The sequence below is a fragment of the Peromyscus eremicus genome, chromosome 13, assembly GCF_949786415.1.
Source record: "Peromyscus eremicus chromosome 13, PerEre_H2_v1, whole genome shotgun sequence".
Lineage (NCBI taxonomy): Eukaryota > Metazoa > Chordata > Mammalia > Rodentia > Cricetidae > Peromyscus > Peromyscus eremicus.
The window spans coordinates 44,694,288-44,706,938 of NC_081429.1; the positions used below are offsets into that span (position 1 = coordinate 44,694,288).

The 12,651-nt window shown below is 36.5% G+C and overlaps 1 protein-coding gene across 14 annotated transcripts in view; it reads right to left on the reverse strand.

The window, feature by feature from the left end:
- Positions 1–12,651, reverse strand: part of Map2 (microtubule associated protein 2) — a 152,405-nt gene that overhangs the window by 37,484 nt on the left and 102,270 nt on the right. For all 14 annotated transcript variants that reach the window (XM_059278832.1, XM_059278830.1, XM_059278831.1 and 11 more), the window contains 2 exons: positions 8,377–8,490; positions 6,304–6,381 (listed from right to left, as the gene is read on the reverse strand). In XM_059278832.1, coding sequence (XP_059134815.1) covers positions 6,304–6,381; positions 8,377–8,490 — 192 coding nt within the window. The remainder of the gene's footprint in view (positions 1–6,303; positions 6,382–8,376; positions 8,491–12,651) is intronic.

Consider the following 12,651-nt stretch of genomic DNA (forward strand, 5'->3'; position numbering starts at 1 on the left):
TCACCAAAGCAGCACAGCAGGATGGAAGGGGCTGAGACAAACTGGGCTGATGGAGGATGGAGGCAGTAGATGGCGCATGCTTTTCTGGGTACTTAATTTAAACTACTCTTTAGGAAATTATGCTATTGATCTAAAAGAATAAAAAAAAAAATCGACACCCATGCGGCGAAATGGAAATTATCTGTGCATTCTTCTCCAGGAATTCAGAATAACCAAGGAAATATTGGAACAGAAACAAAACATCACAAAACAAATGCATTCTTTCAAAGAGATTCCAATTAGAAATTAAGAAAGAGAAACGTTGTCAGGGTACCATGTCTGCTCAATGACTGGGAAAAAAGGCTCCTGTTTGAAACTGTGATTATCCAATCATGTACAAATACTTAACATTTTGGTTAATTTAAATTTTAGTTAATGATTTCAACCAGCAAGTAATACAGTTTCTTAGTTCCCATTGTAGATTAGTCTGCTTAGGACTGTCTGGACTCTCCTGTGAGTCAATGAGCTTTAGGAACCTTTAGGATGTGCCCAATTTGAATTTTGATGTGGTCACTGTCTCTCAGAATTCTGTTCAGCTTACCCGAGTAATCATTAATCACTATTACTTATATCTAGACCTAAGTTAAAGTTTGTCACCCTCAACGACAGAAACAACACCTATAATATCTCTCTGTGCAATATTAACCTTTCAGCTTTCAGACTTTAAACAACCAGTATTCTAGCCTTATTTTGCAAACACTGTAATGTAAAGACCGTAATTTTTTTTTTCAATAATCAAGTACTGGCAACTGGAAATAAATGTGCAAACACGAGTATATTAAAAATAACACTTGGTGGAGAGAATGCTTTTAACCCTTCAGCATATTAGTTATTAGTCAGCACACTAGTTATTGATAGTCCCATTGAAGTTATTCCTGGTTGGGTGCACAGAAATTTCTCATAATAATGGTAGTTATTATACCCTGGGAAAGAATAACCCCAAATGATGTTTGCTATTCTTAGTAGTAGCTGAGGAGATAAGCTGTTCAGGATCTGTTCTGCAGCAGAGATTATACAGTAGTTCTGGGTTTGTGGTTTGTCCTCGTCAGTCATATGTTCCCCAGTGACTCTCTGACTTCTCATGCATGCAAATGACTTATAAAATGTCTAACTTGCTCAACTGATTTCACAGACTGTCAAGTAAGTAAAAATGAGATAGGTATTTCTCTGCTTTTCAACATGTGTTTTCTGGGAAACAGAGAAGATCACATTACAAAGGGGGCATTGAGAGATGAGAGCTGGAGGTGAGGAGATGCTAGATATCAGTGATGTTTCAGCCTTCTGAAGTATTTGGCTTCTGCTGCTATCCTTGTTCTAAGGGCTAAGATATAATAACAGCTCAGAGATCTATAGCGTCTCACAAGAAGTGACATTTTTCTAGTTTGAAAACTTCTCTTCTAATCTCAGAATGGCAGGTCCATTTGTGGGACCTTTAATGGCCCAAGCAGAAAGGCCATTTCTTCTTAGTCTTTGTCCCTTCACTCGAAAGGGATAGCTGAACAAGTCCAGGCCTCTCCTAGGACAGTGTGCTCTAAGAACATCAAGTTTCTGGTCAAAACTTGTGAGCAAATATCATCTATGATGCAAGCTCCAGAGACGAGCCAGAGAGTTGTGTGCTGGGGGGGGAGGAGGGTGACCAAGTGTGAATAAATAGTGCAGGAGTCTCTAAGAGGGATGATAAGACATTAGAGTCGCATTTGTTGCAGAGAGGAAATGTACATGACAGATGCTTTTGGTTACTATCCACTAGGGGTGAGTAAGTAATTAAAAATAAATATATAAACATAAATAAATAAGGAATGGAGTATGTATTTGGGAGAAGTTTTATAAAAACCCATGTAAGAATAGTAGCTTGTAAAAGAACTCCTGTCTGAAGGTAATTGACTTTCACACTCCTAGAGTAAAAACCCCGAGGACATAGCTTTAGGGAAGTATGGAATTCTGCGTTAGAAGACTCATATTTAGGTATAAATTCCACCTGACTCGTTTATCCAAATGTAAACAATGATATCCCTGACAAAAACATGTAAATATCTTTGTGGGTTGCTGGATGAAGTAAATGATAAGACATTTATAAAACTGCCAAGCATAATGTGTGACCATACAAAATAGCCTATTTAAGTGTGTGTGTGTGTGTGCATATGTACACACACACACACACACACACACACACACACACAAACTGCCTACAGGTGCGATGCACGCTATGATATGCATGTGATATGATATTCAGAGGACCACTTGGCTCTTTCCTTCTACAGTTTTGGTCCTGGGGATCAGACTCAAGTTGTCAGGCTTGGGGGCAAGTGCCCTTTATCAGATTAACCATTGTATTGACCCAGTGTATGACTACATATATGTTTGCATGTTGCATTCCACATATATGCTCAGTTTCAAGTTTTCTTCTTTACCTTAATTTGACATTTGAATTTGGATTTGAGAAACTTAGGGAAAATGTGAATTCATTTTACAAGCTACTTTCATGGCTTAAGGTAACAATTGAATGCATCTATCCACTACTATAAGTAAACATGCTTTGGGAACTATTTTTGTCACAAAATAATCTGCTTCATTTAACAATGTGACATATAAAAGGATATGATGACTTTGTGAATCTTGGCCTTTTTACGTAGCTCTTTTGCATAACTACAGACTTCAGGGATGAAATTTAGCTGGTTTTGACTGAGGAATATTTTTCTTTTAGTTTGCTTTTATTTAAACTTCCTATTAATATATTTAAAATTTTATATTGGGCAAAAGGAAGACTTGTCATTCCAAACTCAGCCTTGGTTGGTCAGACCTTTTGGGAACAAATTTGCAGTCATGTTTATGAGAATCTAGCTCTCATGGGATATCAAGGACTAATTATTGTGACCTCATGACACACAGCAGAAGGCAGCTGACGCCACTTCCAGTATTCCCCATCATCTTTCTCTACTTGGCAAGCTTTGATCAAAGATTCCTCAGTTTCCAGGCGGTTGCTGCCACCCCCAAATGACATAGAGATGAACTACTTTCAGAGAACAATAACTATGTGGCTGTCTGTCTCTCTGACACTGGAAAAATAACACCCGGAATTCTGGATGAACCTAACAAGACAGAAGAAACCCTGGTTCAGAGTATTCTACTGTCCTTGCACGGACTTCCATGTTCTAACAGCTCAGTCCAAATGACAAGTGTTATGGCTAGACCAAGGAAGAATCAGAGGTGGTGCGGAAACATTCTAATAAAGCCCTCTATAACAGTGCCGTGGTTTTCTTCCTAGGTGAGCTACTTATTAATTTTTGCAAACATTTTTTCCAATAAAATCTCTTCTAGATATTTCTCCATTTAAGGACACATTCTGGTCTATACTAATATTAGTTTAATTAAAATAAATGGACTTTTTTTTTTGATTTTTCGAGACACGGTTTCTCTGTGTAGTTTTGGTGCTTGTCCTGGATCTCGCTCTGTAGACCAGGCTGGCCTTGAACTCACAGAGATCTGCCTGGCTCTGCCTCCTGAGTGCTGGGATTAAGGCGTGTGCCACCGCCACCCAGCTATACATAGATGTTTTTAAAGTGATGAATGTCAAATTATTTTCAGTGGAAACTTTCCCTTTGGGAAAAAAAAAACATTTTTTAAAAATGTCTTAATTAAGAAGGAAGAGTCCTCAGAATTGCCCATTTATTCATCTTGAAATCAAGCGCTCTCTTCTATTTGTATATTGTGGTTGTCCCTGTGCCCTCAAAGCTGCTGGGAGAGTTTGTGTCCTGGTGGGAAAAGAATCTCTTACACAAAGCAATGAAGCCCACCTCTTCCCTCTCCCAGCCGACCTGCTGTCAGTAGTACCCCAGGCTGGGTCTTTAGTAACTCATTGAAAATTTGATTAAGAAACTGAATAGGTTTTTGTTTTGTTTTGTTTTTTTTTTTTGTTTTTTTCTTGTAGCTCTCAGTGGCTTTTTTATTTTAAATAATTTTTTAAAGTCTGTTATTTGTTCAACATTAATTTTATTGGGGTTTGAGATAAAGGATTGATAGAACTTTGATTTGATCACATCTTTCATGCATTAAAGATGAGATTATCATGTGCCACTTAAATTAATAATGTAGCATTTATAAAATATACACATATATCTTTTCATATAACTAAAATATGGTGGTCTATCATTAGATCTTTATGTACCTTAATATCTCTTTTGAAAAAAATAAATGAAAAACACAAAGTAAGGCTTGAAAATAACTATGAATTGCTTGCAATGAGAAGTGAGCTAGTGTCTTCCCCGAATATACTGGACCAATGTGGGGAAGGCAATTCTTTACATGATAGTGAATCCATGTCTTATTTATTCATATTTTCACTGTGTGCATTGTGTTTTCTGTAAGGAAGAGACCAGCTGGGTCTCCAGATAGATGAGAGGAATCTACTTCCTTTTCTGCTACAATTTCCATTGAGTAAGAGGAGTCAATAACCAGACCTCGAACAGACTTTTGGAATGGGCCAGCTCTGTCAACATCATAGCCCTTTCTGGGTTAAGAGGGTTCTGGGGCACTCTAATGGTTTTAAGTGGGAGCTCAGAAACACTTTCAATGACCTGAGAGCAGTACAACTGTCTTACACAGCTTCCTACTGCATCCAGCAGGAAATGAATGAAATCTAGGCCCTTGGCTCCCGCTAGCTCCTACACTAAGGATTTCCTTAATCCTTCCCCTCTTCCTCCCTACCTGGCAGCCATGGTTCCTTGCCCTAGAATACAGCATCTTTTCATCTATCTGTATGCGTTTATGCATCTTGTGTCCTCTGCCCCACATTTTCCATCTGTGATCTATCAATAGTTCCCTTTTATTTTGGAACTAGCAATACAATGAAAGAAGGAACCCTTTGCTGTTCTGTCTGGAGGCTTCGGGCTTTATCTTTCCCGGGGGTAACACACTTGAATTATTTGTAAGCCTGTTTATTCCATTCTTGTTCACTAAGCAGTTTGCCCTTTGAAAGCAGGGATAATGTTTTGTTCTCAAGCATTCACTCAGAATTTGAAGTTGGTGGGGCACTATAGGTGCTCAGTAAATATGGTACAGATGACTGGAAAATCGTAAGGCTAAAGAGAATCTTTCAGATGTATAAATGATATTGTACACCACATTTAAGAAGGTTAACCAGCAGCCAATCGCTGTTACACACTAATTACAGTTGCCAATTTTTTTTTCATAGTATTATGTTGCTTGTTTAACGTTATTTCAGGTATCAGATTAGGAGGGGGATAGTTTAATTAACAAACAGCTTGCTGCAAAGAAAAGGTACTGCTTATAAATCTGTGACTAAAAAAAAAAATTGCCTCAGAGCTAACAGTATGCAGTTGAGTAATTTAGCTTTCTATACTTAGGAAATATTGAAATGAATCAGATGGTAAATATTTAATGATGATATTATTTATCTTTGACATAGCAAATGAACTCTGAAGCGACAATAAAAGCAAAAGGAAATGGAGGAGAAAGTGAACACAATGGCCTTTGTGCGTTAAAACTGAAAACAAACTGCTGCTGTTCCTCTTACACAGATCAGCTAGCCTTTATGTATATTCTGAGTCTTGGGACTGAGTCTCCGCTGAAGCAGTGTAATCAAGTGTCTCTCATCTCACATTCTGAATGAATGTTCTTCAAAGCATCCCTCTGTTTTGTCAATGAGAACTGAAGTGCTGATGTGGAGCTAGTGCATAAATGTATTCATGGATAGTAGTAGGTCTCAGTGGGGAAGTAGCCACGGTCTTCCAGTTCACTGCTCTCAGTCTCTGTTCATTCATTAGCTTCCTGGTCTATTCATTAATATTTTTTTGAGATTTTGCTTTGGGGCAGGCTCTGGGGAAAGTCTTGGCAATATAACCATGAGTAAAATATATCATTTTTGGCACTTCCATAAGAAAGTACTGACTCTTACTGTCATGGGGATTATATTTGTTATTTCTTTTCAGTCATAAGAGGACCATATCATTTCTGTCCAACATCTCCATATTAAGTTAACTGTTTATAGTTATTCTAGCATCTTGAACACACAGTTTTCTTCACATAGTCATATTTTCCATTTTTGTAATACTTACCAATTCTTATACTTCTGATTGTATATAGAAACTGATTCTATTTTCATTCATGGGCTTATTTTCTTCTTGACTATCTGAAATAACACCAGCCCTGATCTACATTACCTGGCACTGGTGTTCTCTGGCTGTGGACTGGAGTTTATTATTTACCCTTTTGGATGGGCCCAACCTGACAAGGTCAAGACCTTACCTTCCTCCACAGCAACTGTTTGTTCTGAGGCTGGCGATGGTGGTGGAGAAGGTGGCAGATGAGCTGTTTCTTCAGCGGCTACAGGTCAAAAATGAAGAAACGAGACAGAACAATTAATTCTATCAGCCCAGTGGTCCTCCCATCTGCAAACAGACTCCTATGAAACTCTTATCTTTTATCTGATTTACCTGTTGACAACTTAGAAAATTAACATTCCATATTTTTCAAAATCATTTTCTCCATAAAAACAAGTTAGAAACAAATGAAAAAATTCTGTTGCATTTGTTTAAAAAAAAATCCAAGTTGAACTTGTGAAGTTAATAATGTATTTAATTTAGCCCTAAGATACTACATTAAAACATAACTAGACAAGCATTTTGGATGGGATTAGAACTGTTTAATTAAAAATAACAAAATTTTGAATGTTCTGCTAGGTCTAGAAACAAAAATTATCTGGATCATTCATAGTCACATTGTTTGGTAAACATTTTGAATGAAACTTCACCTCCAGCTTAAGGTTAAGTCTTCTGTATCTTTCACTTTCAGAAAGGAAAAGTAAAGGCAGCACAGCCTATGGTAGCCATCAGGCAAGCTCTAACCACCTAGTGGGAGCTGAGCCACCTTCTGGCTTTGGTATCACAGTGAGGGAGTATGTTGGGAAAGGCTCTGAACCTTTTGTGAAGTCCTCCTGGACACTTACCTTCCTTATGACCTTCCTATGCAGGGAAGGAACTGCAAAGGAAACAGTTCCCACTTGATGCCAGTGGCTAAAAAGATTTCATAGATTATATGAACTGAAGTTTCCTAACACAATGGCACCTTCTAGGTGGCTTTGTGACAACAGATGTTTAGTTAGTTCCCTGACTCTTTGGGATTTGTGGCACATGTGATTTCAAATTTTAAAACCTGAGTTTTATTTCAGAGAAAACGAAGAATGGGAATGAATGATAGATTAAAGGTTAATGTTTTAAATTAGTTTTTTTCCCCATTTCTGTTTATGAGAAAGATAGTCCTTGATAATCAAAACAGCCAGAATGACACATACTGACTGTGCTCTAAAGTCTTAATCTGGGAAAGGAAAATATTCTTATTCTTTATTTTTAGTAGACATGTCAAGGACTCTTAATCAAGAAAACAAATCTTAAGGATACACTGAGCTATAAAATAGGGAAATGTTTTTAGGATTTAGAAGCCATGCCTTTTGGCAGATTGTGCATATGTATGTATGAAATAGAAAAACTGAATCCTAGAAAGTCTCCTTCCATTTATACATATATGTCTATCTATCTACTTATCCAACTATCTATGATCTGCCCATTCTCTATTTATGTAGCTATAATTTGTATATATATCTATGTATCAGTCTATCCACTTATCTATGTACCTATCATTTAGCTATGTATATCAATCATCTATGTATCTGTAATTTATCCTTGTATCTATTACCTGTCTATCATTTATAATCTATGTATTTATGTATCAAAATATATATCTATATTTAAGTGCTGGATCAATCTTTCTGTCTGTGCTGGGCAGCAACCCTTTGGCTGAGTGCCCTCCTCAGTAATTATGTGTTTTATGCTTCTGTGGCACTGAAGGGCATTTATGACCATGGGAAAAGGTAAGGCTACTGAAGTGCCCTTAGATGGATGAGCTATGTGGTCAATTCTCAAATCACAAGGTCAGTCTTTTCTATGTGATTCAAGCCACTGATGATTCTAACAAAGCTTTAGTTACTGGTTTTGCATACTTGAACCCATAAGGAGAGACAGTCGTTTATAACTGAAGTTTCAGTTCACTTTCTTTATGTGCATGGAGTCATAAATCCTGATTTAATAAATGAAATAGGTCACCATGTCTAACAATAAGATTATGACCCTAAAGCCTATCAAAACAACCCAGTGAACCCACTGAGGGGGACAAAATAGGTCCTCCTGCTTCTAACAGAGGCTATAAGTGAATGCCACATACACAAAGTATGTACAAAGTAGACTATGTCTGTTGAACATGTAGACTTTACGCTGTGACAAGGGGCAGCAAATGCTTGCCCTGACCTAGGCTCTTCTTATTTACCTAAAGGCAGAGCTGCAGGCTGGTCTTTGTGTTGGGTTTCCTTCTCTTGTTCACCTTTCAGGACTGCTACAGCTTCAGCCGTGACTACTTGAACTATCCTTGCAGACACCTCCTCTGCAAATAAACAATAACAGAAGAACACATAATGGCCAGAAGTCCAACCAAGTAGCTTCAAGAATTGTTTGACAGCATTTAAAAAGAATTGTTTTAGGATTTGGGATTCCTCAGATACATTAGTTGTTCAGTGCAAGTCTAACATTTAGAAGTCGTTCGTTGAGAATGTTTCTTCTAGTATTCCAGTGTGGTACGGAAAAATTGGGAGTCAAAGAGAGGTAGGACAGACACAGTAGACATTGGGACAGCGTGAACCTTGTCTTCTAGATTATTCCTGAATCTTCTTTTTAGCACTGATGTACCATTTAATATCTTCCAGTAGCATTTAGAACACCCCACAGGGAACTGTACTGAGACACATGTGACTATCTACTTGGTAAATCATCACAGTCCTGGGTGATTTCTTTTGACACGCACACAATTCTTGAAGCCTTCCTCACCGAGCTTTTTTTACTAGACTGGATGCTTAATACGATTTTATTTTATTTTATTTTTTGGCGAAAGGGTAGAAAATGAACATAAAAGTTTTTGTTCCTATTATTTGTATAAATTAGAAACAATCTATACTTCACACTATCGTTGCCAACTTTAAAAATGCAACAGTTACTTCTCATACTTTGTAAGAATTTGACATGTTTTAGAAGAGTGTCATTTAAATTGGAGTCATAAGTACTTGAGTATTAATTAACTTTCTATAGTCTACAACTTTTTTTATATGAAGTAAAGCTCTTTTTATTTGGAAAACAATAGTAAAGAGCACAATTATCGTTAGCTTACATGACAAAATTATAACTGAGCATTGCTATAATATTTCAGTCTTTTGTGCAGGACTACATGTTGGTATCAACTGAGAATTACTTTAACTGTTTATCACAAAATAGAACTTGATACAGACAGAATGTATTCTTACATAATAGCCCAAATAATAACATTGTGGGCATTTTATAAAGGGGTTTTAAAACAGTCTAAGTAGAGACAAGTGAGGAGAGAATTGAAGGCACGCCTCTGGTCCATGCAGTCACATTCATCCAACACAAACACACTATATCGATATTATCATGTTTCATTGGTGAGCAGTAATTTAGTTTCTGTTTATTTTGGAAGAGAAATCATAAGAAATTTGAATTTCTTTTATTTTTGTTTGAGGGAAAACTAATTTAGAAATGTACTTTTGGTTTCCATTTGAATGTAATATATGAATGAGGTGACTTGTTTTATGTACATTTTAAAGCATAATTGTCAGAAAATAATTTTAACACAATCTTGGAAGTCTTAGTAAACTTCTATTTTTTTTAAAAAGAATTTGCAGGAGCTGGAGATGTAGTTCAGTGATATAGTGTTTGTTTCGCATGCATAAGACCTTGGGTTCAACTCCCAGCACCCATTTTTGATTTTAAAAATTCTATTTTAAAAATACTCTGATAGCGTATTAGGAAGTTAAGTTCATATTGGTTTACCTAATGACTTCTAGTTGTTTGGAATAATAACATTATTAAATCTTTTCAAATAGAAAATAATATGCCTTCTATTCAAAATTTCAGTGTATTTGGAAATATATGGCCATGAACAGGAGCTCTGGGGGTTTCATTTGGTCCAGTGAATTTACAGTCTTCCTTGAAGGCAGCAAAGGAATTTATCAACAGGATATCAATGGCAGTGTTCCCTACAGAGTAAAAGATGGCTTTTTTTCCCCAGGAGAAATGTAATCAGAGCTCTCCTGGGTGGATTCTGCATCTCCACTGACTGACTCCTGGGATAGGAGCAAATTCACTCAGGGTTTGGGTAAGTTCATGGATAATTAAGAATAAATGTACCAAAGAAACACAAATGACCAAGTATAAAAATCAAACTAATAAAAATAAAATTATAAAAACTATGACTCTTGTCATATATATATGCCTATTATTTTCATATATTTAACCATGGATGATAGTTTTCATTCATCCTTACATATATATCTATTGCTTCCATCCATCTATCCTGCCCATCTATCCACTTACCCACCCATCTACTCATCATATTTTTACCTATTTAGGGGGGAACTATCCTTTAGGGTAAGTTATTAAGGAATTATTAAGGTCTTTAGTTCAGAGGAATATGGGTTTGTGCTGAAGAATTTTGACCTTCTAGTTATTCTATCCTAACAAATTCACTCAGATTCACTGTGCTTCTAAGTTTCACTCACAAAATGGAACAAGTAATAGCACTTGGTGGGATCTCAGCTAGGTAATTAGATTATTATATAATAGCGCACCAAGAATATGAAATGAAAGGAAGATGTCCAGATGATTCTTACCACCTCAATATCTCACTAACAACTATGGTAGTGTATTCTGAGGGACCAGCCCCTCTAGGCTGTCTCTTGATATCATAACTCATTGTTGTTAATATTTGTGACTATAATGATGGTCAGAAGAAGTATTTTTCAAAGACAAAATTCTGAAGGAAGAAAACACTGTCTTTTTTATTTTTTAAATTTTCTGGTCTCAAACCTGACTGCATAAATATTGGGTCCTATCCAAAGAGCTTGGTAGCTTTAAAGCTCCCTAGGACAATTAGCAGCAGGAAATCTCCTCCTATAGGTAAGAGAGTAAAAGACATTTAATTTTTTCTTTGCTTATTTTCTCCACTTTCTCTTTTTCTTTTTTCAATACATATGCAAATTTATGACTAGAAATTGGCTGTTGAGAGGATTAAAAATAATGTATTATACATAAATTGCATAATTATCATACACAATTAAAAGGTAATATTGACTTCTATAGTTGAAAGGATAATACTGCTTATTGCAAGTAGCTATTTGGAAATATTATTTATCTTGTGAACTTCAAATCTTGGAGAAGCAAAGGTTTTTTTAGTTTATGGCATAAGTTGCATTAGTCAGGGAGTATACGTGATATTTCTGTTTTCTCTTTTGTGAATGTTAGGACTTCAGCCAATTAACATCAGCTTAGCATTGGAGAAGTTACTAGTAGTTGACTAGTGTCTGAATGTTAAACTTGTGATAGTCTTTATTTTATCATTAACGTCAATATAACAATGAATTTCTACAATTAATGAAAATAGCTTGGCTGTAAAGTCAGGTCACAGCTAAGAAAGGTTTATAAGGAAAACTTGCATAACAAAAAGATAACTCAGAAATAACTCAAGTAGATCTGATTACAAACTATTTAGAAGGAAACATTAAAAGTAACTTCTCCGAATCTAATTTATCTCATAACTTCTTAAAAGATGTAAAGCTGTTGATTATTGGATAGTATAAGAATAAGTGACATAAAGATACAGTACAAAGAACATGGAGATAGGTAATGTATCACCACTTAGGAAAACATTTGGAATACCTCCTAGCTTCAATGCTGGGCACTGGTTACCAGACACTCTATCAGACTTTTGTCCCTTACAAAAGGTGTCTAAATTAGCCTTGCACCGCTGTTCTACAGTACAGCTCAGAATTTATAGCTGCTCTAGCCCCTTGCTTTCCTCCAGCAGATCATTCACACTACACCTTCCCTAGGACCTTTTTGTTCTCAGTCTTCTTCATCATGGCAGAATTTTAAAGGCAGGTCCAGGATCCATACACAGTACATCTTCATACTGTGGTTTCTGTGATATTAACCTACTAAATCCCAGTTGATTAATAAAATTGATGGACTCGACAATCTTTCAAGAGCTCTGAAAATTCTAAGCTGCTTCTTGAGCAAAGATGTAACATTGTTGGTAGCCCCAATAATTGCTGAATGTGCAGCCTGTGGATTTGGATCAGGACCAGCTGTGCCTGCTTAAACCTGCAATGGTCCACCAGTTAGACTGTGAACACAAAACGCAAGCAAATCGGCATATGCCAGGGCACATATTTTTGTTGACTTCTTGCAGCTTGTTAAACGTGAACCAAGACGCATTGACAGTAAATTCAACCATATGGCTATAAAAACCACTAAATGTTTCTGCTTTGAAGCATTGTGGGTACAATAATGGTGTGTTAAAAGAAATGACAAATCAGTCTACCGTACACTTGGTGAAAAAAGGAAAACAAAACAATTTAAGACAGAATGCTCCTGTCAAGAAGGTTCTTCTCAGTAGGGTACAAAATGGTTGCCTAGGAAACCAATGTTAATTGCTGCTGCTGCTGGAATCCAGTCAACAAGGAAAGCACTGTGTAGT